The following is a 27033-nucleotide window of genomic DNA, read 5'->3' as shown; positions in this document are numbered from 1 at the left end:
GTTGACACAGAGATTTCAGACTGATACAAGTTTCATATCTATTGAAAGAAAGAAAACCACATTCATCTTTATTATTTCACCAGTACAGCTTTACGATTTTAACTCTAATGCTGGTTTAAAATCTCATTCGAGATATAAAGCAGGTGATTTCGTAGATGCATTTTATAGTTTGTTATATTCTAATTTACACTGAATTGCAGGATACACTTATTGCAGTTCATCCAAATAGCAAAATTTGCTAAACCTTCACTACATCAAAGATTTCTTGAGTTTGTTTCTTCTTGGGAACAGATGCTCTGCAGTGAATGGGTGCCGTCAGAATGAGAGTCCAAACAGCTGATAAAAAGCTGGCATAATAGGCATAATAATGCTTCAGTGGAAAAAGTCCTCCTGTTGTCTTTCACATCAAAATCCAGCATCATTCTTTTTAATTGTAAACGGTGCTTGATCTGTGCACATTTTTCTCCTGATACAGACAAGACCACTTTTTCGCTGGAGAAAGCATTATTATGGATTATGGACTGAAGTTAACGTTTTAATGATGAATTTGTTTCAGCTTTTGTCTTCTCAAGATGTTCACTGATGGACTGGAGTGGTGTGGATTATTGTGATGTTTTTATCAGCTGTTTGGACTCTCAGTCTGACGGCACCCATTCACTGCAGAGCATCCATTGATGAGCAAGTGATGCAATGCTACATTTCTACAAATATGTACAGAAATGTAGAGAATTTCTTCTGAGAATTTCTGGTCCCTTAACTGTAGATTTTTTTAGTCTCTGTAAGTATGCCAGAGTTTTAGTGTCCTGTACAATAAAAGCCAAACAGTGGGAAATTAAAGTTTCATTTTGTAGTTGCAATGAAAGTGTCCCCACGCACATTTTTTTTTAGCATCACCCAGAGATTATTTCAAGAAACTCCAGTTTATGGAAGAACATATTGCTTTAATACGTATTAAAGATTCATTATGGATCTATTCAAGGCTCGTTATTAATTTTAGAGAAAAACAGATTGTCAAGAGTCCCATAATTACTTGTTTTTTTTTTCTCATCTGTCTGTTATCAGTGGGATCTAAAACTCTAGTAAGCAATACACACAGGGTTAATAACTATCTCCATAACCTTTTCCTAATGGCTGTGAGGCCCATCGGCTCCCAGGTGTGTCCTTATAGATCAGGCTGAGATTAGAGAGAGAGAGAGAAAGAGCGAGAGAGAGAGAGAGAGAGAGGGTTACACAGACTGATGAAGGGTTCACGAATGCGCAATGATGCTCGGCCAATCAGGACGCAGAGCTCAGGAAAGAGGCCATATTTCACAGCGCTGCTGACTCACGGGAAGAAACCGAGCCAAGAAAAGTAGACTGATGTCAGCAAATCTCTCTCGCTCTCCATTTCTCCGTCTGAGATCTCAATGCAGGACTTGCAGAAAAGAGAGTTCATTCAATTTCACTGATGAATTGGCCCATTTTTCTTTTCTAATGTCTTATGCATATTTTAAATGGACCTTCTGTCCAGACACAGCACTCGGATAAGAAATGAAAGAGTTTGCTTGGGGCAAAAATGTAAAAATAAATAAGTAAATGTCTGTCAAAAAGTAAAATAAAAGAAATAACAATAAAAGTGTTTTATAAAAATGTTATGACAATTAATTATATTATATTATGTAATGATAAAATTTACTTATGAACATTTTTAAAAAAAAAAAATAAATAAATAATAATAATAATAAATATATATATAAATTTTTATATGGTGACATTTGACACAAATGAACAGCATGATATGTGTTTTTAGCTCAGAAAAAAATGTGCTCTTATAAAGGTTAAAGTGCCCCTAAAATCAATTCCTAGGGCAAATATTGGATGTTATTAAAAAAGTGAATTACTGACACTGTACAGATTGCGTTCGCCCTGTCCATAAATCTCTTAAGAGAGTGAAAGGGATGCAGCAGACGGATGGAAGAGTGAGTGATGTGCAGAACGATGGAGAGAAGATATAAAGGGCAGACGAGGTGAGGGGGAACAGAGAGAATAAAATATGAGGAAGATAAAGAATGACATTACCATTCATCTCCACAGAGAGACCTTCTGGAGAAAAAACGGAAGACAGAAGTCGGACACTTTCCCATCCAGGATAATAGAAACTGATGGACACGGTAAGATAGAGAGAAAGAGAGACTGAATGATCCTGTACAAACACGGATCAAACCCAACTCAAATAAAATATAATTAAATTCACATTTCTCCTACTATGGTGTTGGGCCTAGTTATCACATACCAGGGATCATGGATGAGTTTACATATGTCAAAATACTTGAGGAGGTCATGTTGCCTTATGTTGAAGAGGACATGGCCTTGAAATGGTTGTTTCAACAAGAAAATGACCCCAAACACACTAGTAAACGAGCAAGGATCCCAGGAACACTGTACTTTGAGATTAATGGTTACAATGTATGTTTAACTCGGTTCCTGAGTTAAATATGCACATGTAAAACTATGTGCAGCTCAATTTGCTGAGGACAGCTTGCTGAGGACAACTTTCTCAATCTCAATCAGTTTAATGCCGGATTTGCACAAAGATTATTCTTGAAAGATGGAGCAGTTCCCTTTTGTCTGGACCACAACTGGTAAGTGTATTTTATTATTTAAGTTGGTGCGTTTAACAGTTTCTGTAACTTATTACACAAAGGGCAACGCTTTTTAGCTTTGTTAACTAGATGTTAGGGCTGTGCAAAAAAACAAATGCGGTTTTCATGTGCATCTCGTCAGTAAAAACGGTCCTGTGACTATAAATACATCTCCAGCACGTGCGTTCTAGCCAAATCACGTTATCAGGAGGTCAGCCTGCTCTCAGCTGCTGTCGAATCACAACACAGGAACCGCTGGCCCAATCAGAACTCGTTACGTATTTCTGAAGGAGAGGCTTCATAGAACAAGGAAGACATCAGCCCGTTTTTGTGACAGTGAAAACAGCGGTATACAGATAGGTGAATTGTGTGAAAAATACTGTTTTTTTACACGCGAAACATGAACACATGTTATATTGCACATTGTAAACACAATCAAAGCTTCAAAAAAGCGGGTAAAACGGGACCTTTAAGAATTGGCCAGCCCAATCCCCGGACCTTAATCCAATCGAGGACTTGTGGGGTGATATCAAAAAAGAAAAACTAATTGCCCAATTGCACAGCCTTAAGAGCTTGCATATGATGAATGCTGGGTCTTGTTTGTTTTCTGAGAATCTACTGAACCTACTGGTAACTTGATTTCCACTTAGCAATAAAAAATATACTAAAAACCTGGATTATTCTGCTTAGTCACATCGTACTGCTATTATTTTGAACAATTCAGTATATCAAGGCATTAGACAGAAACACAAATTGCATTTCCAAACATCGCTTCCACATAAGTGGATGATAGGGAAAAGTACAAAAGGCCTGTTGGGAGAGAGAAAGTCTCTAGTGTACTTGTATTATGTTTCAAAATTAATTCCCATTGTACTCTCTTTTTATATTATTACTTTGCATTATCCCTGTATTATATTTCCTTTACATTTAATTAACTTGATTTATGTAAATGCATATATATACATACATACATACATATAATACATAACAACTAAATGTGTATATACACTTTAAATGTAACAATAAATTACTTAATAGCACACGCACAAAAAAACATGCATTCCACTCCAAATAAATATAAAAATGAAATTATATTTTGAGTGAACAGGTAAACACTTCAAAAGGCATACAACAATGTGGGAGGGGGGCATTTACTTCATAGCAGTTTCTCAGACTGCTTTAAGATTATTTCAATGTTTTTTTTCCTAGAAAGAGGAAAAATAGCTTTTTGTCTGGAGCAAATCAATGAATGATCAGTAATGTTTTAATAAACTATGTTTAGCTTCAATAATCTTCCTGATGTCTATGTCAAACGTTGAATATGACGTCTGTGGAGATCACACTGGGAACCCAGACACAAACACACATCATCTGAGAGCAGTGAACCACATGACTTGTAGTTCTTCTCTTTACAAGTACTTTATAAACACAGAATGACATGATGGACTTTGGGTTCAGGCAGAAGCAGAAGCAGAGGACTCGGTTTTGAGGGATCGCTCTGATGTGTGTGTGTGTGTGTGTGTGTGTGTGTGTGTGACCCCTGAGCTCTGGTTTGTGACGGGGAGCTCAGCTGAAGGCCGTGTTTGACAATGCAGCTGAAATTCTGTCTTTTCTCTCCCTGTCACGAGCTGTCAGACCCTGAGAGCATCAGCGCACCTCTGAATCTCTGCTCTAGCGGACTGAAAACTCACCAGAGATCTGTGTGTGTGAGCTCACCTCATGACTAGGATACTGAAGTTTGAACAGAGAGAAAGTTGAGAATGCAAAAATAAAAAAGCATTTAATTCCAAAGTCAAGAAATAAACACATTTTTAGGACCATTAAGATAGTTTTATATTATTTTCTATTTCAACTATTGGATTACAGTACAAGGTTAATTTTAGTTATCTAAAATTAAAATGAGAAAATAAACTTTCATTACTTATAAACGTAAAATAATTGTTAACTAATATATAATAAAATAGAAATATATATATTTTAAAAACTTGTTTTAATTTCTAATTTTTCAGTATAGTTTAACTTTAACCAAAATAATAAAATTAATATATTAAAAAATAAATAAGAATTATATATGCATCCCCTATACCACAAAACCAGTCTTAAGGATCAATTTTTCGGAAGTGAGATTTATACATCATCTGAAAGCTGAATAAATAATCTTTCCATTAAATATGATCGGACAATATTTGGTTGAGATACAGCTATTTGAAAATCTGAAATCTGAAAGAGCAAAAAAATCTAAATACTGAGAAAATCACCTTTAAAATTGTCCAAATGAATTCTTAGCAATGCATATTACTAATCAAATATTACATTTTGATGTATTTATGGTACAAAATATCTTCATGGAACATGATCTTTACTTAATATCCTAATCATTTTTGGCATAAAAGAAAAATCTATAACTTTGACCAAATATACCCCAGAGACTTAAGACTGTTTTCTGCTCCAGGGTCACAAATGACTAAATTCAAAGTGGAAACAGAAAATGTAGAAAAAAATAAACTAATTCAAATAATTTATTATATAAAAAATATTACATAGTCTATTTATTGCATTGTAATTGATTGGTTTATTAATTATAATTTTTAGATTTTGGGGTGAATCCTGGCTTGGATATGTTACCATCTCAGACATATGCATTTACTTTTACATTTCTATAGATTTTCACCCAACAGCTCATTTCCATGTATCATGTTCTGTCCTAAATTGAAAAACACACACACAAATGTCATGGATTTATATTCATTTCTTCTTTCTAAACACACAGCAGTGACTTTGTCTGTCTTTCTGACACAAATACAGTTCAGCCGCAATATGAGGTCCTAACCTTGATAGAGAAAGAGAAAGAGAAAGAGAGAGAGACAGAGAGAGAGAAAGAGAGAGATAGATAGAGAGAGCAGGCTGTGTCTTGGGCTTTGTCTCTGGAGAAAGCAGCATCTCTCTGCTCTTTATCCCTCACCTGCACTTCCTCTGTCTGACACTGCCTTTGGTCCTATAATAACACATTTTCTATTCTCCATTTTTTTTGCTGGATTGCACGTTGTCGTTCTCCTCTTCCTCTCTCTCTCCCTCTCTTTACCTGTCGGCACACCTCACTGAGTTTCCCATTACAGAGCAAAAGTAGATGAAAGATCTGTGGTTGGAACAGCTGACTCTTCCCATCTTTACACTCCACCGGACTGTGAGACATGTCTCCATCACAATCACAAACGCTGCTACCTCACTGTCCTGCGGTCGGTCGGTTATTCTGACATTTCAGGTACGTGCCGGTTTATATCTGCTCTGCAGGTGATCGTGCTCAAACTCCGGAGGTGGAAGTTTGGGATATGATGCATGAATTGCAGCTGGAATGATGGAATAATAAATAATTCATTAATCTTTAAGGCTACATGGTGCCTTCAGTGGAGTGTTAATTTTAAAAATATTTTGTTACATTGTTGCATTACACTAATGAAAGTGACTTCCATTGTTACTTTTTGAAATACCAAAATAATAATAATAAAAATAATAATAATACCAATATTATTTACCAATAAATAAAAAAAAAAAAATCTGTAATACTAAGAAATACTATTATAATTTAAAATAATAATTTTCTTTTTGAATATACTGTATTTTAAAAAGTAGTTTCTGTTAGTCAAATCTGTATTTTCAGCATCATTCCTCCAGTCTTCAGTGTCACATGATCTTCAGAAATCATTCTGATATCATGATTTGATGCATGAGAAACATTTCTGATTATTAACAATTTGATGCAAATGTTGTGCTGCTTAGTTTTTTTGTGAAAATGTGATAATTTTCTCAGGATCTAATCTAATTAATATTGACTTAATATTAACCTGTCAATTTTGATCAAGTGAATGCTTCCTTGTTAAAAATGAAAAATATAATTAAAAATATGTATTCCAAGAATGGTATAGTGTATAGTAAAATATTGTTAAAGTAACATATAAAGTAGTTTTATTCAAAACAATCACCTTTTTGTAAATTCTCACTGCAACAACTAAACTGTAGAACTTTCCTAAATAAATAATTACTTAATTAAACAGATACATATAAATTACAGTACATTATATTAAATTATAGTTACATTAAATTGAACAATACATAAACAATGGATTGTTAGGTTTATTTATTGTTGTATAAAACTTTAATTTGAAACGTCATTATTCAAATCATGAGAAAAAACATGCAATTCTAGAGCATTTGTGCTGAGCTAAAAGATTCAGATTCATCCTCCCAAGAGAGCTAGAGAGAGAGAGAGAAACAGCATGAAGCTCAAGCATGAGGTTCTCTCAAGACAAACTCATGGTGAGCGAACGTTTCCACATCACAGTCAGTCTGACTGGAGCGACCAAGGCTAATGGATCCATGACTGTGTACTTTCTTACTTTCTCCTCCCCTCCTTTTCCTTTTCTACATTTAACTCACTCCATCACACAAAAATAGATAGGAGAGAGAGAGCGATAGAGAGGAGAGACAGGTCACGCTCTTTGACTGTTGTCAGTCTGATGGACTGTAAAGAGTTAAACGTGCCGAGAGCTTCACAACACAACAGAAGCGCCGCACGCATTACTCTCGGCGAGGAGAGAACAAAACAAGAGAGAAAACATGCGAGGCATGCTGTTTGAGCACGTGTCCAGGTCCTGCTCTGTCATATAGTGACCATAGGAAAGCCTCCAGCCTTTATTTAATGTGAGAGTGAGAATGAGAGAGAGCAATCATCACACTGTCCAACCTCGAGATGACCCCTGCAGCGTGTGCTTTATATCCTGAAGAGACTTCCCTTTGACTTCTATTGATTTTTATTGAGTTTTATTTGCTGTATCCTAAGATATATTTTATATGAAAAGATGCAAACCAATCGTCATGATGTCAAGTGCACCATATGGTTTGTTATAAAGTTCCCAGTGTGTTGATTATTATGGATGATACAAAAATTTAAATCCAAAATAATCATTTCATTTATGATATGACAGAACCTACGCACTGAATAAAACATGCAATGCAGTTACCCATTTAACTTAAGTTTTATTTTATTTTTAAATAGCATCCTACAGTAGTTTAACATACTGTTTATTTTTTTTATGCATATATATTTGTTTTTATTTACAGGGCATGGATGGATAGGTAGAACGGCAGACATTATGACAAGGATGGATGGATGGAATGATTTGATGGATAGATAAAACTAATGGATGGATGGAACGACAGACACTTGACAGAACAATAAATAGGATGATGCATGGAGTGCTGGACAGACAGATAGACGGATGGATGGACAGAATGACAGACAGATAGATAGACTGACAGATGAATGGATGGATTGATAGAACAATACATGAATGGATAGACCGAAAGAACGGCAGAAAGATAGATATAACATTGATAGGTGTTTCAAACTGTGTAGTCAAATCCATCTCAGCCAAGCCTCTGGTACAAATGTGAGAGAGAGGAAAAGCACAGATAAAAATGTAATTAGGCTAATATCGGACTAGTTTTGAATAGCAATTGTAAAAAAAAAATTTTTCTTGTGACTCAGTGGTAGAGCATTGCATTAGCAGCGCAAAAGGTTGTGGGTTCGATTCCCAGGGAACACATGTACAGGTAAAAAAGTATATCCTGAATGCACTTTATGTTGCTTAGGATAGAAGTGTCTAGTAAATGCAACCGGGATGGTTTTGACTCGCAGACCTGGCAACCCTGATTTCAGGGAAGTCGTGGCCTAGTGGTTAGAGACTTTGACTCCTAACCCTAGGGTTGTGGGTTTGAGCCTCGGGCCGGCAATACCATGACTCCCTGGGTGCTTCAGTATAAATGGCTGCCCACTGCTCCGTGTGTGTGTTCATGGTGTGTGTGTGTGTGTTCACTGCTGGGTTAAATACAGATCACCTATTCTGAGTATGGGTCATTATACTTGGCTGAATGTCACGTCACTTTCAAATAGTTTGTTCTGTGGTTGCTTATTGGCCTAATTCAGAAGAGTCCATGCCCAGCTCTAAATATGGCCCACTAACCATTTCCTGCTAATCTACTGGCCTTTCTTTCCCTTAAATCGAATCACTTATAACAGCACAGCTCTCACAGAACAACGGCAGCAAACCCTCATCCATACACAAACACACAAAACGCAATACTAATTTCACTTTACTGGAATCTAAACCAACTGGTGTTAAAATGCAGTAATCTTGCATCCTGTGGGAGTCCAGCCCAAATCTAAATCACTAACCTCAAAAGATCCTTTCTGGCATCCTCTGGCCCGAAGCAGCATCCGTTCTGTCAAAGTTAAACATCAGCAAGTTTTGTTCACGATCTGGAAAGACTCAGCTTTCTACTCCTGGCCTCTAATTTTGCAGGTCACTGCTCTGGATTATTAGTCTTCCGGATGCTTCCATCTTCCCTGAACCAGCAAATCTCTTGAGTTTGGTTAAGAGATGCGAGGAGTTGGAAGGGGACACAGTGATCTCAGAAGAAGAGAGAGAGGAGCCCCCGTCATGACGACAGATGAATCTGCCCACTGCAAGACACCTGCTCCCACAGAGACGGGCTGGTGGCCAAAGAGAGCGAGTGGGTGGGCACAGCGGGGTCCTGGCTGACTGTACACATGCATATGTATGAGTGTGTGTAGTGCTTTCCGTCTCAGCAGGATGTGAGTCTCTTCCTGTTCTTCATTCTGGTGTTGCACAAAATGACCAAGCACTACCAGGTAATAAGGTAAAGGGACGGACGGGATATTGTGGTACAGTATAGGAGCAGAGATTTCACAGGTGTCTCTATGCTTCTTTTCAGCTCTACATGATCATATATTCTGAGGCAGCTGTATTCTGACAATTTAATGTTCATAAATATCTAAAGAGTTTAAAACGGGCAGAGAAAACATGGTGGAAGGATTCAAAAATAGATTGAAATTCAATTTCAAGAGCACTCCTAGAATGGAAAAAAAAATAAATTGTGCAAAGTTGTAAATAAAAGTACATCTTACTAGAAAATACTGTTTCGTTCTATTAATTTAAAAATTCAATAAAAATTCAATGTTACTCGTCATTTATTTGTAATAATTTGTTAATTTTGGCAAAAAAATTAGAAAATTTTTCAAAGTAAGTCTTACACCATTTTAGTGTACTATTTATATTTTTTGCATTAATGTAATTAATACACAAAACTAAATTATAAATTAATTATATAGAATGACAGAGCGATAGAATGATAGACAGTGTTAGAACCATAGATAGATAGATAGATAGATAGATAGATAGATAGATAGATAGATAGATAGATAGATAGATAGATAGATAGATAGATAGATAGATAGATACTTTCCTATAATGTTATAATTATTAAAACAATTATTTGTACGTTCATTAGGGAAATAAATATGAGGAGCGTCAGCACAGTGGAGTTTGAAATTTTACATTAAAGCATTCGCTTTGCTTTCATTCAGCAGGAATTGCCTTGAGGCATGTTATGTTGTCGACACACACACACACACACACACACTCAGAGCGTGCAGAAGAGGAATTCCTCTGTGTGTGTGTGCGTTTGTGTGAACACTGCAGCAGTTACTGACTTAAACTCTCACTCACGTCTCAATGCTGAACGCACACTCAGAGCGGTTACTAGCAGCCAGCCATTACAGTCCCACAGTCCTGGGACAATTTTATTTTCAATAGTGCAGTCAAGCAGGAAAGCAAGAGAATGAAGAAATCAGAGGAGAGGACAGACTGCTCCATTCTCCAAATGAGGATGACTGATGAATGAACATGATAAGAATGTCAAACAGCTCAAGCGCACACATGCTCTGCCTCCATGTCTGAGCATCACCTCTTCAGGGACCTCAAACACTGATGTAGGCTACATGAGGGACATACAGGAGAAGCTCTTGGCCTGCCCTCCAACTTCTACTAACATACTGTGTGTTTATGCTTGCATGTTTTCTAAAGCATTAGAGTGATTGCATAATGACTCTAGAGATGCCTCAAGATTTCCCTCCATGCCTCGTGACTCTGTCATATTAATCTAGAAATCAAGAGGCAAGCAGGTGCATATGCATGACAAGCTGTAGATTAATTAGAAGAATTTGTTGCTATGTTTTGAATATTATAACAAATAATGAAAGTATAATGGTTTTCACCCCTTTTCACTAATTGATGCATATGGCTTGAGGGCAATTTCTAGCTGGTGAAAATGAAATGGGCTTAATGTATATTTTCTATAAAAAATCACCATTAATGATTACAATTTCCCATTAAACTTGTATTAAACGTTCCCATTAAAGGTTTGCCACAGTTTTAGGAAGCCTTACTGCAATATGCATACAATTCCTAAATTATTAAATATGGCAAACAGTAGGGTGAATTCAGGTAAATTGGGATGTTCCAACAATCCCGTTATGTCCCATTATATTAATAATGAACTAGATTAAGGTCTATCAACTTGGATTTTCCCTTTTTGGAATCCGTCTGTCTGTCTGTCCCCAGATAGCACAGACATCTGACAGAAGTCTTTAAGATGTTTTAATAACATCGTAATAATCAACATCTTAAAATAATCTATTACTGTATTGCAGATGAGCAAACACGTCTGTGTTGTATATGCAGACGTCAAATAGACATGTACATGTGCTATCAGGGACGTAATTCAGACTGTCAACAATTGTACACAAAATTAAAAAAAATATATAATTTACAAGATGATATATGAATGGCACTTTCAAAAAAAAAATAAAAAAAAATAAAAAAAAATAAACAGCTGTGTCATTCCACTGCTTCAAACTTTTTAGAATTGCATACTGAATTTTATTTCACATTTTTAATGGCACTGCAATTTCGCTGACCTCGCCCTCTCGACATATCAGCCAACCTGATGTCAGCAAAAACGATGATGAACAGTTAAGATGACAAACAGCGTTTGTCAATGGCTGGCAGCTCCCTGACTCTCTCAGCTGTTTAGAGCCCTGTTCTGTCACAGAGTCAGGTGTGACTTCTCATAATGCAGAATACATTTATGTCAGGTAATGGTGCCATTTAATGCATGGTGTTAATACAAAAAGGATGCATATAGTAGGCTAGTATTCCACACTGAACTAACGATGAATGCTCGTTTTAAATGAAAGGGGAGGAGAAGGAAACCCCCATCTGCAGAAAAACCGAGCAAACCACGCCTGCATGGAGCATCCCGTCAGGTCCCGAGCAATAAAGCCCCCTTTATCACATTAGTGACATTATAACACAATTGTGATATGAGGTCACACAGTAAGAGTGCCGTTTATGTAACCAAGCATTTACAGCCATCAAAATACGTTATAACGGGCTTTGTGATGGATTGAAGAAACTAAAGATGACATCAACCCCTGTGCGCACTGCTTTCATTAAAGGGAACACACTGATAAAAAAAACACAAACATGTGGCCACAGACAACAAAGGGAAGCCCACATAAGCATATATATGCAAGCCACAACTAAACAATAACTAGGCTATAACAGTTCTGCAGCAGCCATATGGTTATATACATGCACACACATACAGTATATATCCTAAAATCCTGTATAAACGCAGGGTACATCCCTACATCATGACCAAACGCAACGCAACTGTGAGAATCTGCACACAAACATGCATAACAACACTTTAAGAAAAATAACAATCATTGTGCATGTTAAGGACCACTGAAAAACATGTTCTGACATTTAAAAGCAAAATAAGTTGAAGGCTTCATGTTATTCCAGTTTGCACCTGCTGTTTGACTCGTGCTCGTTCACTTTTCAATCTCAAACAGAAAAAAGCATCATACTGAGAGCTGAAGCATGAAAATGCATCTCAGATAAAGCCGCGTTTCACGTTTTGCGTGATCAAACAGTTTGATTTGTTGTCATACCTTGAATCCTAGTTTGCTGTGTTGCTCAAGACAGGCGTGGCGGTGACGCGCATGTTGCTGATGGTTAATTCACTGAAAAACTGCTCCGCTTGTGCTGATCTGCGTTTCTCTCTCACAGAGGTTTTAGTCTGTAGTATATCACTCTCTCGTGCAGTGGCAATACTCTCGAGCGCTCACTCCACGCAGCCTCGCGCGTCCTGGGTGGGGAGGGTGATACGCGAACGCGCATGCAACTAAACACGAGAGCGCGCATTGTTTCATCTAAAAGTTGACAGACATGAAGGAAAATTATGAACTCAACTGACATGCATACTGGCAAAGTTTACAATCTATCCATCCATGCATATCTCCATCTATCTATATGGCTGTCTATTTAATCCTCAAGCTCTAAAACTGAAATGTAATATTATGAAATCTTATGATATTAGAGATAATTTTCTTAACTGTATATTCAATAATGGAAATAAAAAAGAAATTCTGATGCTTTCTCGATTCTCGGATTCTGAACAACTTTTACTGAAATAGCTAAAAGCCGTACACTTGGTATAAATGACAACTAGATAAAGAAAATGGTATTTTATTTCACAGTTGCTACTGTACAGTCACTTATACAGTTGCATATGTAATTAATGTTCAAAACCTGAATGCATTTCATTCTCATGTTGGACACAGGAGCTAATATTTTAAAGAAATGCATTATACAGTGTAAGTGTGGTCCGGTGTTCTTCAAAATATCTTATTCTGTGTTCTGCAGAAGAAAGAAAAGTCACATGGCATGAGGGGGAGTAATCGGTCATTTTCATTTCGGGGTATTCTTTTAAGTTGCTCTTATTGAAATGAAATTGAAAAAGCACGTACAACTAATGTTTAATCATTTACCACAGGCTTTCATTTTCATTTCACATTCTGCAAAATCCTGATAAATTATTTGATAGATCAATAACGCCCTCTGCTGGTTATAATGAGAACTTGTGATGGACAAAAACATGTATTTCATGAATAGTTTATTTATTTATTTATTTTCAAAATGGTCTCTATTTTGTTAAAATGGAAACTATAATCTTGGAAACGGATCGTTTCAGTGATAGAAGAGATAGTGACAGTCAACAGTGACAGTTCTCAAATCAAGTCTGCTTTATTGTCAATAATTCCCCATCTACAGTACAATCATATTGTCTTTACAAAACCAATAAGTAGCTAATTTGTTCAGAAACATTATTCCATTTTATTTTATATTATTTTGTATTTTATACAGTCAATAACTTATAAAACTCTCTAAAATGCACAGCATCAGACATTATGAATTGTCTCAAATCTCTATATCATGTCATTTTTTATATTGTTGAAACATTTTTGAAGTGCCATTTTCATGTCTACTTTTAAGACGCACAGGTGGTCACCTAAACTAAAAAAACATTATTACGACTGTGGAGACTCTTTTCTTCAGATGTTTTTCTTCCGAGAATCTTAAAAAAAATACTAAAATGAGGAAACGAGAAAACGCAACAACAGTAGGGATTTGATAAGATCACTGTCAAACCACACGGACTTACAGCCAATCAGATACGTGTTCTGGGGACGTTGCTAATTAATATTCATAAGCCAGGTATCCGCTGTTTGTTCTGTTCACAGTTAGCCACATGTACAATAATAGAGCCAGATTGCTAACGTACATTGTTATCCCCATCGGTTTGTATTTATGAGAAGCGTCAATATCGCTTTAGTCTCATCCAAAACATCACATACATGCTGACATGAAAAAAGCCCTCTGGCACTAAAATGGTTTCTTCCAGCAAAGTGAAAGTAACAGTTAAAGGAGGCATATTTCCCTCAAAATAACTGCGTCACATTATCCTAGCACAAAAAGTGAGTATAAAAGGTCATTTTTGATACGCATATGCTTGCGTGCTGTTTATATTTGGCAAATAAACACATTTTACAAAACGTTGTAAGCTTCTCAGATAAAATCGACGCGAGAGCAGCTGTGCGTTAATGTAACGTTAGGAGTGCGTTACAACGTCGCGAGGATATACGGTTACGCGCCTTAATATTATCACTAAAACTACTAACTACGATTTTTTTTCTCATTTTTGTACTGCATCGTTTAGACTATTATTATCGTTCTATCACCTTTTAAGTTTTTGTTGTTGTTGTTGTTATTTTGATTTTCGATCGAATGTTGCTGACGCCATCTATCCTGCAGTATAACCTCACCCAACCTCGATGCTAATTAAATAATCATCGTGAAAAAATTAAAATAAAAAAGGAATCCTTTAAAGTAAATAAAACAATAATATGAAAAATACAACAATATTTATAACTAAAACACTAGAATATAACTCCTCTATAAAAAAAAAAAAAAAAAAAAAAAAAAAAAAAAAAAACAAGAATAGGCATACACTACACAGCATTCAAATTTAGAAAGAATAACCGAGAGCACCAGTGTTCCCTTTGTAAAAAAAAAAAAATGTGGGTGTGACCTAATTCTTTGCCTAGTTGACAAAGTCAACGAAAGCAAAGTGGATCATACCAAGTTAACCCTAGTGGTAGGGGAGCAAGATTATAGGAGTCAAAACCAGGAAATGGTAGAAACTACTTGTGAGCCTCTTTGTTCAGACCAGCTCCAATCATAGGTGAACTTGACTTGTTCAAGAACAAAATTAATAGCCTTAACCCTTGCTTTCTGTCTTTGGTGTTTACTCAAATTACATAAATTGGTGTGTTCTGACTAAATTCATTTTACTCAATAAAAACATTTATAAATACATTCAGGTTCAACTTTACATGTAGCTAAATTTCTAGTTTATTTACTGTGATAGTGTTTAATGTGTCTGAATCAGCATTTCTGTTATTTCCAGTCATTCAGTAGAGGAGATAATAAGACGGACCAGTACAGCTCTGTGTGGAAAGAATGAGTCAAGTTCAAAAAAACAAAGATGGAGATTTTTCTCCGGGATGCAGGTACTCTCATTAAAGACAACATGAAATAAAAACTGACCACTTTTACTTTGTTGATACACTACAGGAACAACTTTGCAGTAGATGTCACCAAGTTCTCTTGTTTGCTGTATTACAGTTCACTCCAGCAGAAGAGCTCAAATTCAGCAGAGCCCAGCTGTGTGTCCATGAAGAGTGACTGGTCTATAGATCCTCCTCCAGAAATTAAGGGTGGAGACAGGCATAGTGTCAGGTACACAATTACTCACGGTATTGACCTCTTATGGTCTCTCAGAACTTTTTTAATGTTTTTATAACATGGCAGCAACAGTAATATGTAAAAACCACCAATATTTAATAATTTGTGGAATTTTGGAAAAATGAAAGTTTTATGAAATTAGTCACAATAATTAATAAATAAACCTGTAGGGGGTGGGTAATATGCATAATTTCTTAATGTTCCAAATAGTGGTTGACCGATATGTGTGTATTTTTTACAGTCGATGCCGATATCCTTGAAAGCATGGGGCCGATAGCCAATATAAAGCTGATATGATTTTTTATTATTATTATTATTAATATTTAAGAAATGTTTAATAATTTGACAATGGGTTAAAAAAAATGTGTAAAATAAACATACTTTAGTTGACAAGGTATTCTTCACAAATAAATAAATATTTAATAAAAATATAATAAAAAGAAGTAAACACTGTAATCAGCAAGGCACTCAGTATTCTGGGAAGTTTGTTTACACTGGGAATAATATTTTTCAAATAAAACCAGGGTAACCCTCATTTAAAAAAAAAAAGTACACAGTGAAAATGACACGAATATGACAGTGGGCAAATGCATGAAGCGCAGCATAATTAAAAAAAAACGAGTTTAAAGTTTAAAGCATTCAATTCACATGGACTGACCAACACACAGAGAACATTTGATCATGCTGGATACATATACACACTTCACAAGATCTCACAGCTGGATGCAAAGTTTGCAAGGTTTTGTGAAATTAAATGTTCATTAGTCATTCAAAGATTTGTTTAAATTATATTAATGCATATATTTGCTTAATGCTGATGGCAAACGAGAAAGTATTATAATGTTTGCCTTTCTTTTACTAATAGGCCTAATATAAAAGCAATCGTTATAATACTTTCTGTATACATTAATTCCTTTGTGTAACCATTCTATCTGATTATTAAACAGACTTCTATCCATATTAGACAGAACTGTTAACTACAGCGACGAACAAGGGAGAGTGTGAGCACTGTGTGCACTCAGGTGCTGCCGCTTTCAAACGCCAACAGAATAAAAGTCCCACCTCTAACACATCAGCCAAGCAGGAAAACTTATTGGCCGTTGCCGATATTTAGAAAATGACAAATATCGGCTATCGCCTAGGCCGATATATGTCGGTCGGTCACTAATTCACATCACAAAGGCTGCATCTACGGTAACTTTAAGAATTAAATGTTACCTCTGTTCTGTTACAGTTCAGTCAAGCAGAAGAGTTCAGATTCAGCAGAACCCAGCTGTGTGTCCATGAAGAGTGACTGGTCTATAGATCCTCCTCCAGAAATGAAGGCTAGAGACAGGCATAGTGTCAGGTACACAATTACTCATGGTATTGACCTCTTGTGGTCCCTCCCAGTTTCTTAAAGTTTTGGAAACTTGGCAGCAACAGTAATATGAAAAAACACCACCACTATTTAATAAATTGTGGAATTTGGTAAAAATGTAAGTATTATGAAATTAGTCACAATAATTAATAAATAAACTTGCAGGAGGTGGGTAATATGCATAATTTCATAATGTTTCTGGTCGACCGATATTTGTCTTTTGTCAGCCGATATCTTGGAAAGCAGAGGGGCCAATAGCTGATAAAAAGCCGATATGATTTTTTACAATTATTATTATTTATTAATTATTAATACAATCTGTTGCGTTGGCTCTTGCGGGAGCAGGTTTCTAATCCACTGAATGCACTCGTCTCGAAAGTAGATGTGCTACATCCTTTTTACAATCTCTAGATTATAAAACACTGCATTCTGTCAGCAATTCAACGTGGCGGTAACGTATAGAGGCCTCGGTTTGTAACTATACTCTAATTACTATTTTGAAAATTATAACGCGTTAGATTACTCCGTTCCTAAAAAAGTAATCAAATTACAGTAACGCGCTACTAAGTAATGTGTTACTGCCCAACTCTGGTCATTCAAAGATTTGTTTAAATTATATATAAATGTGTATTTGCTTGTTGCTGAAAAGTCCCACCTCAAACACATCGGCCCAGCAGAAAAACTTGGTTGATACCAAAATGTGAAAAATGTACAAATATCGGTTTCACCTAGGCCGATATATTGGTCGACCACTAATTCACATCATAAAGGCTGCATCTACAGTAACTTTAAGAATTAAATGTAACCTCTGTTCTGTTACAGTTCAGTCAAGCAGAAGAGCTCAGATTCAGCAGAGCCCAGCTGTGTGTCCATGAAGAGTGACTGGTCTATAGATCCTCCTCCAGAAATGAAGGATGGAGACAGAAGTCAACGTGTAGATGATGATCACTCATGGTATTGACCTCTTATGGTGCATGATTTTATAAAATGACAGCAACAGCAATGGAACCCCCCCCCACTAATACTCAGTAATAATTAGTTACATTTATTAATAATAATAAGTACAATAAATAAAAAAAATCAAGTCAATCTAGTTCATTATCCTCAATGTTTAAGCGGTTGGGCCAATACAAGGAGTAGCATTTTGTCACCATTCGAAACTATCCATTTTAAATATTTCTAATACAATAACTCACAGCAACTGAACTGTTTACAGAATTATTCAGTAAGTATAACATTTCATAGTCGAAGTATCTGATTGTTTAATTAATGCTGTTTTAAGGCAAATCATGCGACCCAGACCAGCAGCAATAGAACCACCCTGTAAGAAAATGAAATATGATGAGTCTGTGAATCAACCACAGGACTTTAATGAAAGCTTGTGTCCTGTTGACAGGTAAAATACAAGGTTTTGATGCTGCCAAGATTCATTATGTAGTTCATAATCAATGACATGATCAATTATTTTAAGGATCTGCTTCATTAGACTTCTACTGTTTTTACTCATATAATAATGTATTATTTTAATTTTTCAGACATGAAGTCCTCAACAGATTTAGATCAAATCTGAAGAGGAAGTTTGAGTGTCTGTATGAAGGAACAGCGATGCAGGGAAACCCAACACTCCTGAATGAGATCTACACAGAGCTGTACATCACAGAGAGTGAGAGTGGAGAGATCAGTAATGAACACGAGGTGAGACAGATTGAGACACAATCCAGGAGAGCAGCAACAGAGGACACACCGATCAAATGTAGTGACATCTTTAGAGCTTTACCTGGACAAGACAAACCCATCAGAACTGTGCTGACAAAGGGAGTCGCTGGCATTGGAAAAACAGTCTCTGTGCAGAAGTTCATCCTGGACTGGGCTGAAGGGAAAGAGAATCAGGACGTCCAGCTCATATTTCCTCTTCCTTTCAGAGAGCTCAATCTGATGAAAGACAAAACACTCAGTCTTTCAGATCTTCTTCACGTCTTTTTCCCTGAAATAAAAGAAATGGAAATATCCAGTGATGAATATAAAGTGTTGTTCATCTTTGATGGTCTGGATGAGTGTCGTCTGTCTCTGGATTTTCAGAGCGATGTGAGGTTGTGTGATGTAAGTGAATCAGTCTCAGTGGATGTGCTCCTGACGAACCTCATTGTGGGGAATCTGCTTCCCTCTGCTCTCATCTGGATCACCTCCAGACCAGCAGCAGCTGATCTCGTCCCGTCTGAGTGTGTCCATCGAGTGACAGAGGTACGAGGCTTCAATGACCCACAGAAGGAGGAATACTTCAGGAAGAGAATCAGTGATCAGAGTCTGGCCGAGAGGATCATCTCACACCTGAAGTCATCAAGGAGCCTCTTCATCATGTGCCACATCCCAGTGTTCTGCTGGATCTCAGCCGCTGTTCTGGAGAAGATGTTGAGTCGAGCAGAGAGTGGAGAGATTCCCAAGACTCTCACTCAGATGTACACACACTTCCTGCTCCTTCAGACCAACATCAAACATGAGAAGGACTATGAGAAGAAGGTGACAGATGAAGATATAATCCTCAAACTGGGGAAACTGGCTTTTCAGCAGCTTGTGAAAGGCAACCTGATCTTCTATGAGGAAGACCTGAGAGAGTGTGGCATTGATGTGACAGAAGCATCAGTGTACTCAGGATTGTGCACTCAGATCTTCAGAGAGGAGTTTGGCTTGTATCAGGGGAAAGTCTTCTGTTTTGTTCATCTGAGCATTCAGGAACATCTAGCAGCTCTATATGTGCACCTCTCCTCTAATAACCACAATATAAATGTGTTTGACCAAATCAACAAACAGAGTTTGCAGTCTAATGTTAAGGACAGGTTTCAGCTCAGTTCATCAGAACATGTTTCATTATCTGCTCTGCATCAGAGAGCTGTGGATGAGGCTCTACAGAGTAAAAATGGACATCTGGATATTTTCCTGCGGTTTCTTCTGGGTCTGTCACTGAAGACTAATCAGAGTATTCTACAAGAATTAATAAAACAGACAATAAGCAGCTCTGACAGCAATGAGGAAACAATTGAGTACATTAAGGAGAAGATAAAGATCACATGCTCTCCAGAGAAATCCATCAATCTGTTCCACTGTCTGAATGAACTGGGTGATATTTTACTAGTTGAGGAAATACAACAATATCTGAGATCTGGAACAATAGCTGAAGTCAAACTCTCTTCATCTCAGTGGTCAGCTTTACTGTTTGTATTGTTGACGTCAGAGCAAGTACTGGATGTGTTTGAGCTAAATAAATTTATTGGAAATAAAAATACTTCAAATAAAATTCTTCAGAAGTTGCTTCCTGTGATTAAAGAATCCAGATATGCACAGTAAGTGGCACAGATGATCACTACACAATTACAACATTTTACAGACAGAGCTGGAGTGATCTATGAATTTCTGTTAGTAATGATCCTGTTTGAGAAGCGCATAGTGGCATAATCTATAACCTCTAATATTGTATTGTTTTTTTTACTGTTAATATTACTGTTGTTCTGTAAAATAAAATGTTTTAATCACAGCAAGATACATGTTTAAGTGCTATCTTCTTTTTAACTGGTACATTATTTATTTAAGTTTTCAATTTCTCTACAGTTTGGATGACTGTAATATCACAGGAGAAGGTTGTGCTGCTCTGGCTTCAGCTCTGAGATCAAACCCCTCACACCTGAGAGAATTGGATCTGTCTGAGAATAAACTACACAATTTGGGAATCAAACATCTATCTGAAGGACTTAAGGATTCTCACTGTAAACTGCAGAAACTTAAGTAAGATCGTTTCTTCAATGTGTTCATGCCTCTGTGAGATATGGCTTTCACATACAAAAACTATGAAATTGTATTTATTACTTATTTTATTATTTGTAAAAAATAAAAAAAAACACTAAAGCGTTTGTTATAGTCAGAACTTCATCATTTGATGTAGATCTGTAGTTAGTTTTATGTTGTGACATTAACTAACCAAAATCCAACGTCGAGCCAACGTCTCAAGCCAACGTCACACTGACATCAAATACTGATATTAAGTCGTCAGGTATGGCAACCTAAATCCAACGTTTTCTAGACGTCATAATGGCAACGTCCAAATAATCTCAAATTATAACATAATTTGATGTTAATCTGTAGTTAGTTTTAGGTTGTGGCATTAACTAACCAAAATCCAACGTTGAGCGAATGTCTCAAGCCAAAGTTAGATTGACATCAAATACTGATATTTAGTTGTCAGGTACGGCAACCATAATCCAATGTTTTCTAGACGTCTTAATGGCAACGTCCAAACAACGTCAAATTATAACATAACTTGATGTTGATCTGTAGTTAGTTTTAGGTTGTGGCATTAACTAACCAAAACACAACGTCGAGCCAATGTCTCAAGCCAACGTTAGATTGACATCAAATACTGATATTAAGTCGTCAGGTATGGCAACCAAAATCCCAAATTTTCTAGACGTCATAATGGCAACGTCCAAACAACGTCAAATTAAAACATCATTTGACGTTGATCTGTAGTTAGTTTTAGGTTGTGGCATTAACTAACCAAAATCCACCGTCGAGCAAATGTCTCAAGCCAACGTCACATTGACATCAAAAACTGATGTTTAGTCATCAGGTATGGCAACCATAATCCAACATTATCTAGACGTCATAATGGCAACGTTCAAGCAACGTCAAATTAAAACATCATTTGACGTTGATCTGTAGTTAGTTTTAGGTTGTGGCATTAACTAACCAAAATCCAACGTTGAGCCAACATCTCAAGCCAACGTTAGATTGACATCAAACACTGATATTTTGTCATCAGGTATGGCAACCAAAATCCCACGTTTTCTAGACGTCATAATGGCAACGTCCAAACAACGTCCAATTATAACATCATTTGACACTGATCTGTAGTTAGTTTCATATTTTTACTAATAATAATAATTTGTAATGTTATATACTTAATGTGATTTGCTATATCAGCACCTGTTTTATTACACACAAACATGTTGCAAACAAGAAATAACTATTACACTAGCACATAAATAATCCCATTATATTTACAGACATATTCATATTATCATTCATTATAATTAAAAAGACATAACATCAGTAAAAACTACAGAAAGATTGTTATTTTTCTTCTGGCAGTCTGTACCATTGTGGCATCACGGCTGAAGGTTGTGCTGCTCTGGCTTCAGCTCTGAGATTGAACCCTGAACAGCTGAGAGAGCTGGATTTCACTGAAAATAAGATAGGAGATTTGGGATTCAAGCACCTTTCTGATGCACTGAAAGAACCTCTCTGTAAACTGGAGAGACTGAGGTAAGATCATAATCAAGAGCTCAAATTCATTTTCTGTTCATGTCAATAAAAAGACAAATCAACAAGGTATTTTTGTTCTTCTACTCAGCAAAGATGTATTAGTTTCATCAGAAGTGACAGTTAAGATATTTATAATTTTAAAACGGATTTCTGTTTCAAATAAATGCTGTTTATTTGAAAAGAAAATTCACTGTTTCCACAAAAATGTGAAGCAGCACAACTGTGGCCAACATTGATAATAATCAGAAATGTTTCTTGAACAGCAGATCATCATATTAGAATGATTTCTGAAGATCATGTGACACTGAAGACTGGAGTAATGATGCTGAAAATACAACTTTGATCACAGGAATACATTTTTAAAATGTATTCACATAAAAAACACTTCCTTTAAATTGTAATAACATTTCACAATATTACTGTTTTTACTGTATTTTTATAGTTTTGCATAAGGGACTCTTTCCAAGTTTTAAAAAAACAAAACATTTGTATTATAGTGGATGTGAAATATAGGTAAATTATTGTCACACAATACATTTTGAGATGCTTTATGTCATAGTTTTGAAATTTAGTACTTTATGATGCATTTTCAAAGTTTATTATTGATCTTCATACAGTATAACAAAAAGTAAACATTTCAAAATCTGATTTAAAAATGTAAAAAATAAACTACATAAAAGTGCCAAAGAAACACAATAATAGTGTTAGTAAATTTACTAGAAATCAATTTGATTGTAAAAAATGTAATTATCAAAGATTCTTTCATTATATCTTTGTGACGATTCTTTTTACAAAAGGTATGAGCGTGAAAACTGTCACTGTTCTCTGTAGGTTGTGTCGGTGTGGAATCACAGATGAAGGTTGTGCTGCTCTGACTTCAGCTCTGAGATCAAACCCTGAACACCTGAGAGAACTGGATCTCTCTCATAATAAATTAGGAGACTCTGGAGCGACTGCTCTCTCTACTGGACTGAAAAATCCTCATTGCAAATTAGAGAAACTGGGGTATAATGATTTGGATGACATGAGACACCAATGTTATTTTCTGTAATGAAGATATTGCTAAACAGTGAGTTTGTTCATTGCAGTTAAACTGTGTGTTTGTCTGTTGCAGGTTGATGAGTTGTGATGTCACAAGTGAAGGTAGTGCTGTTCTGGCTTCAGCTCTAAGATCAAACCCCTTACACTTGAGACATCTAGATCTGACTTTTAATAAACTAGATCGAGGAGCCAGAGTCTCTACTCTACAGTGTATACTGGAAATACCTAATAATCTGCTGTGAGTCATACATGTTAAATAAATGTTTATTATGTACAAAACTGTACTTTCTAGATATGCTGAAAATATAACATTTGTTTAGAGCAAAACCAAACTTATAAACAGACTTCTTATGTAAATAAAGAAATTCACTTTAATTTATTTCTGCTTTTATTGATTAGACTGAGAATATTAGTAGGCCATTTTATTTTTAAACTAAGATTTTACATGTTACTTTTTTAATGGTGTTCGGCAGTTTGTAATGAGTTAATGTTTCTGAAGTATATCTGCTGATGTGATGTGACAGCAGTTCTTAAATGTGACTGTCTGTGTTTTATTCTAGGTCTCTTGGTATTTAGACATCACTCCAGTTTTCTCCAGATCAGCTGATGGTGAATAAGAGCTGCTAGAGAGATGCTACAGACATATATATATATATATATGTATATATGTGTGTGTGTTATAAATAACAGGCTTTGTGTTGTATTTGTGATTGTTCTTACAGAGTTTGTTTGCACTATGCAAAAAACAAATTTAGAAGAGTCTGATACCTTCTGGAAAGAGATGCTATGATCTGATGAAAATTGTCACTTTGTCAAATTGTCTGATGAATTTCAAGCTATGGATGGAACGATTACCGGTTTGATGATAAATCATGATAAAATTCCCCACGATTAGTATTATCATTTCATATTTTAATTATTATTAATACCGTATTTTAATTACAGTGATTTGAACATTTATTGATGATTCCATCTCCAGAAAGAGCCTGTAATATTTGGGGTGTATGTAATCATGTATGTAACCCACACATTTCACTATCATATTAATAATCACTCATTATGTCTTTTTGAATAACTATTGAATAGTTTATAGGTTTATACTCATGTTTGGTATATGTATGAGTTTGAAAATATTTCCTTAAAACTTTCTATCAATCAAATCTTTGTAACATATTCTTGTTATAGAAATCAAATGTCTAAATTATACCCTGCAAGGGTGGGACATTCGACCATTTGACTTATAAGATAACGTGTTGATTTACAGGTGCATCTCAATTTAAAATGTTGTGGAAAAGTTCATTTATTTCAGTAGTTTAACTCGAATTGTGAAACACGTGTATTAAATACATTCAGTGCACACAGCGTGAAGTCTTTGGTTCTTTTAATTGTGATGATGGCTCACATTTAACAAAAACCAACCAATTCAAGATAAATAAAAAAACATTTTTAATGAATTGTTGGCCTTCTGGATATTATGTTCATTTACTGTACTTGGTAGGGGCTCCTTTTGCTTTATTTACTGCCTCAATTCGGCGTGGCATGGAGGTTTCTTTGACAGTGGCCTTCAGCTCATCTGCATTGTTTGGTCTCTTGTTTCTCACTTTCCTCTTGACAATAGCCCATAGATTCTCTCTGGGGTTCAGGTCTGGTGAGTTTGCTGACCAGTCAAGCACACCAACACCATGGTCATTTAACCAACTTTTGGCAGTGTGGGCAGGTGCTAAATCCTTCTGGAAAATGAAATCAGCATCTTCAAAAAGCTGGTCAGCAGAAGGAAGCATGAAGTGCTCCAAGATTTTTTGGTAAACAGGTGCAGTGACTTTCAAAAAACACAATGGACCCACACCAGCAGAAGACATTGCTCCCAAATCATCACAGACTGTGGAAACTTAACATTGGACTTCAAGCAACATGGGCTACGAGCTTCTCCACCCTTTCTCCAGACTCTAGGACCTTGGTTTCCAAATGAAATACAAAACTTGCTCTCATCCGAAAAGAGTACTTTTGGAAATTGGACCAATGGCAAAAATACAGTTCTTCTTCTCTTAGTCCAGGTAAGATGCCTCTGATGTTGTCTGTGGTTCAGCAAACTCCTCGACACGTCTGTGTGTGGTGGCTCTTGATGCCTTGACCCCAGCCTCAGTCCATTCCTTGTGAAGTTCACTCAAATTCTTGAATCGATTTTGCTTGACAATCCTCATAAGGCTGCTGTTCTCTCGGTTGGTTGTGTATCTATTTCTTCCACACCTTTTCCTTCCAATCAACTTTCTGTTAACATGCTTGGATACAGCACTCTGTGAACAGCCAGTTTCTTTGACAGTGCATGTTTGTGCTTCCCCTCCTTGTGTGTCAATGATTGTATCGATTTAAAATATGAAATAACAAAAATAGTTTAAATGACAATTAGTAATATATGAAATTACAATTACAAATTACATATTCAGCCCAACATAATTAGATGTAGGCCTACATTAAATGTCAAAATCTTAAATAAATAAAATTAAAATGTATACATATTTACTGAAGTTAAATAAGCCATGCATTATTATTTTTCCTTTTTGTTTTCTCGTTATCAGACATGACAATTTCTACGGTTTTGTACTGTTATAGAAACAAACTCAACTTTGACACGCATCTGATGGACAACCATGCAGGTGCTCTTAGCGTAGTCGATATTTCAGCAAATTTTGCTTTGCCTAGGTAATAACGTCTACAATACATAAATAAAGGCGGATCAATTACTGTTGATTTTTCCAGAGACAGTACACCAAACGTTTTGTTTTTGTAATTAACATTTCAAAACAACACTTCAAACACAGGCGGAGCGGCTACAGAAGGATGCAGAACTATTCTAAGATCTTTTAGAGCTGCTTGGATTAAACTCACTTTTAATTTCCCTTTATTTGAAATAAAATTGTATATAATTTGTCATTTTCTGTGACAGAGATCATGTGCGTTACAAGCTTCTGTTTGAAAAGGGCGTTCATGTGCAGTGTATGTGTGTTTGTAGAAAAAAAAGATTATAGAACAATTATTATTTGTGAATTAAATTATCCTATGCAATTTACATATACATCACACTTCTCATCAATACGATTAACAATAAAGATTAATAATAAGGAAAATAAGCACATCACAAATAGCCTTCATCGTTCAATCCCGTCCTACTGTAGATAAACAGAACATCTCCGCTTATTAAACCTAATCATGTGCCTCAAAGAAGCACAAATAAAGATATAGGTGCAATTAAATTTAATTTAAACAGAATACAAAGACGTCAGCCTTGGTTTGATAAGCTGATATTTTGTGACACAGAACGCGTTGGTGAAACACATGCATCTAGCAAGAACTTAATACACAAAATATTCATATTGATTCAAGCATTTAACATTTATGAATTAATTAAATGTCAGTAGTGAACAAGACTGCACAAATTATAGCGATCACGAGGAAGGTCCGCGTACAGTAAAGTGAACAGTGTACAACACCCCATCAGTTATATTCAGTTCTACAGTGCCATCTGCTGGTGCAGTTTGGTAACTTCTTCGAGAAAATTAAGCCGTTATAACGAGAAAACAACTTTCATTATGTCGTTATAACGAGAAAATTAAGTCATAACGAGAAA

The 27033-nt window shown here is 35.9% G+C and overlaps 2 protein-coding genes across 3 annotated transcripts in view; one reads left to right on the top strand and one right to left on the bottom strand.

The window, feature by feature from the left end:
• The window catches only part of LOC113058692 (sodium/calcium exchanger 2-like), a 67215-nt gene extending 54491 nt beyond the window's left edge, over positions 1 to 12724 (bottom strand). Inside the window, exon 1 of one of the 2 annotated variants that reach the window (XM_026226842.1) lies at positions 12499 to 12724. The gene's annotated coding sequence lies outside the window, so the exon portion shown is untranslated. Of the gene's footprint in view, positions 1 to 8853; positions 9156 to 12498 lie in introns of those variants that run through there. The other variant, XM_026226843.1, reaches the window with a different exon arrangement.
• A 903-nt stretch (positions 12725 to 13627) lies between these two features.
• Positions 13628 to 24851, top strand: LOC113058687 (protein NLRC3-like). The gene is made up of 12 exons (XM_026226832.1): positions 13628 to 14364; positions 15357 to 15459; positions 15575 to 15688; positions 16929 to 17042; positions 17877 to 18008; positions 18337 to 18450; positions 18590 to 20392; positions 20658 to 20831; positions 22194 to 22367; positions 23199 to 23372; positions 23482 to 23646; positions 23969 to 24851. Exons 2-12 carry the CDS (start codon positions 15410 to 15412, stop codon positions 23982 to 23984), a joined length of 3030 nt encoding a protein of 1009 aa, XP_026082617.1. The 5' UTR covers positions 13628 to 14364; positions 15357 to 15409; the 3' UTR covers positions 23985 to 24851.
• The last annotated feature ends 2182 nt before the right edge of the window (positions 24852 to 27033 follow it).

This window comes from Carassius auratus, chromosome 40 (genome assembly GCF_003368295.1).
Source record: "Carassius auratus strain Wakin chromosome 40, ASM336829v1, whole genome shotgun sequence".
NCBI lineage: Eukaryota > Metazoa > Chordata > Actinopteri > Cypriniformes > Cyprinidae > Carassius > Carassius auratus.
This window is presented reverse-complemented; position numbering and strand designations above follow the sequence as displayed.

What these genes read in the sequence shown, in the direction of transcription:
- LOC113058687 (XM_026226832.1), top strand. Translation starts at nt 15,410, where the DNA reads ATGAGTCAAGTTCAAAAAAACAAAGATGGAGATTTTTCTCCGGGATGC. An exon ending in AGAGACAGGCATAGTGTCAG is followed by an intron (nt 17,043 to 17,876) that starts GTACACAATTAC and finishes GTTCTGTTACAG; the next exon opens with TTCAGTCAAGCAGAAGAGCT. An exon ending in TGCAAATTAGAGAAACTGGG is followed by an intron (nt 23,373 to 23,481) that starts GTATAATGATTT and finishes TGTCTGTTGCAG; the next exon opens with GTTGATGAGTTGTGATGTCA.